This window comes from Propithecus coquereli, unplaced genomic scaffold (genome assembly GCF_000956105.1).
Source record: "Propithecus coquereli isolate 6110/MARCELLA unplaced genomic scaffold, Pcoq_1.0 Scaffold353, whole genome shotgun sequence".
Taxonomy (NCBI): domain Eukaryota; kingdom Metazoa; phylum Chordata; class Mammalia; order Primates; family Indriidae; genus Propithecus; species Propithecus coquereli.
In genome coordinates, this window is record NW_012149208.1 from 983,314 (window position 1) to 986,039 (window position 2,726).

The 2,726-nt window shown below is 34.4% G+C and overlaps 1 protein-coding gene across 1 annotated transcript in view; it reads right to left on the minus strand.

Moving 5' to 3' along the window:
* Positions 1–783: 783 nt before the first annotated feature.
* SEC24A (SEC24 family member A) overlaps positions 784–2,726 on the minus strand; it is a 92,193-nt gene continuing 90,250 nt past the window's right edge. Inside the window, exon 15 of the mRNA XM_012651306.1 lies at positions 784–1,393. Coding sequence (XP_012506760.1) covers positions 1,115–1,393 — 279 coding nt within the window. The 3' untranslated portion in view covers positions 784–1,114. The remainder of the gene's footprint in view (positions 1,394–2,726) is intronic.

Genomic DNA, 2,726 nt, shown 5'->3' on the forward strand with positions numbered 1-2,726 from the left:
TCTTGAGCATGTTCAGAAATCAAGTTTCTTTCATAACTTCAATATATTGGATTTGTGTGATCTTAATACCCACCAAATTGAATGGCTGCATTAATGCTTTAGTAGGTATTAATATTCAAGAATAAATATTTCTTATGTATAGCTTCCAATTTAATTATTAACCTTCTTAGAAAAATGTTACGGATGCATTTGAGATAGCATTTAAGAAACCTTTAATTTCTTTCATTCATACTCATTTCACCAAAATAAAACTTTTATTATACATCCAGAGCAGAAATGTACCAAATAAAAACCCACTTAAATGATCAAGATAACTAACGTTTCTCACCTCCCTATTATCATTGCCAGTCCCAATATATTTATAAAGACAGCTCAAATTCTTTTCACTGCAGAATTACACAGTATGTCCAAGTCTTTTGCAGCCAAATCAAAAAAACACCTCATTATAGTTTTCACTTCAAACCAAAGTGACTTTGTTCTTCAAGTATAGAGAATACTGATAGATTTTAAAGCTTGAATGTATTACTTCATATTTTTCTCAAGCTAGACTAGAGTTAGTTTACTCTAGTTTTAGTTAACATGATAATACTTTTCCTTCCTTAGAAAAGAAAAAAAGGTGTGGGAATGAATTCTAGTTTTCATATATTCTATTTACTTCTGAATTTTTTTGATTTTTAAAAAGATCAATGGATTTGTAACTTCCCTGCAACACTCAGTCTTGTGAGGTTTTAAATGTAGCAGCCAAAAATTCAGAAAAATAAAAAATGAGAAATATACATGTGAAACACAGAAGTCTTTATTTTACAAAACGTACTTTACCTCTGCAATATTGTTTTATCTTATTTTAATCCATAATAACTCAAACATAATTGGCAGCAAAGGAAAAAAGGTATCAATCATATGTAGATATATTTTGATTTGAAAAATACAGTATTTCAGAGTTGCATGTTGATTCTCTGCTGTGGTTCTTTATTTGCTATAGTTTGTTGAAATCACAGTGAGAACATTGTAATTATCACATTAAGTCCAACTTAATAGAAAAGGAAGGTATTACACATTCCTAGGTATTCTGCATTATCAAGACATTTCTTAGAAATAACTAAGTCAAACTTCTTCATTTATTCACTTGCTGCTGTATATGCAAAAGGAACTCGTAATATGACAACGCGGATTCTGTTCTGTCCTCTACCATGTTTTGGAGGAAGTTTGCTTTCATTGGACTCTCATCCCTTAGGAATAAAAGGCAAAAAAATTTTAGATAAAATGGAATAGTAAAATGAACAGTAGATTTGTCACAAGGCTCTTGCTTTACTCTGATAACTACGATAACATTTACCGTACAAATAGCTACTTTTAGAGGCTTTCTCTGAGAACATTTGGTTGATGATATAAACTTCATTTTGTTGAGGGGAGAAAGTTTATAGTGGAATTAAGAGAAATAGTTGACTGGCCAGTTCTTCTTCTGGGTATAGAGCCAAAGGAACTGCAGTCGGAGTGTCAGAGATGTCTGCACGCCCACAGTCACTGCAGCGCTATTCGCAACAGCCAAGACATGGAAACAGCTGAAGTGCCCACGAATGGATTTTTAAAATATCGTATAAATACGTAATGGAATAATATTTAGCCTTTAAAAAGCAGGAAATTCCGTGTACAACATGGATGGATCTAGAGGAAGTTATGCTAAGTGAAATAAGCTGGGCACAGAGAGACAAACACCACACAATCTCACTTATGTGTGGAATCTAACGAAGCTGAACTCACAGAAGTAGAGAATTGAATCACGGTTACTATCAGAGGCTGGGAGGAATAGAGGGGGCACGGATGAAGACAGGAGAGATGTTGGTCAAAGGGTGCCAAGATTCAGTTACACAGGAGGAATAGGTTCTGGTGATCACAACATGGTGACTATGGTTAATAATAATGTATTGTATATTTTAAAATAGCTAATAGAATGGATTTTAAATGTTCTCACCATAAAGAAACAGTAATTATCTGTGGTGAGGGGTATGTTAATTAGCCTAATTTGATCATTCCATAATGTATACATGTATTGATGTGTGGAAATGGCACAGTGTACCTCATAAATATACACAATTATTACTGTCAATTAAAACTAAAATAAAACCAAAAGAGAGAGAAATGGTTAAGCTTTTCAGTAACAAGTCATTAAAAGTTTAGTAATTCCAATAATTGGATTATAAAGCATGATTTAGTACTATTTATTGAGAAGAATTCTTTTTCATTTTTTCCCCTATACTATCGTAAAAGGTTTGCTTAAGCATTCGGTCACATACATCTATGATTCTAAACAAGTCCTTGCGGCCAGGTGTGGTGGCTCATGCTTATAATCCTAGCACTATGGGAGGCCGAGGAGGGAGGATCCCTTGCTGTCAGGAGTTCAAGATCAGCCTGAGCAAGAGTGAGACCTAAAAATAAAAAAATACTAAAAATAGAAAAAATTAGCAGGACAACTAAAGATAGAAACAAAAAATTAGCCGGGCATGGTGGCAAGTGCCTGTAGTCCCAGCTACTAGGGAGGTTGAGGCAGGAGGAATGCTTGAGCTCAGGAGTTTGAGGTTGCTGTGAGCTAGGCTGACGTCACAGCACTCTAGCCCAGGCGACAGAGTGAGACTCTGTCTCAAAAATAAAAATAAACAAGTCCTCACAAGGCCAAATTGTTTTACTACTAGCAAATGAAAAATCTCACTTACCTTATGACATAAAGT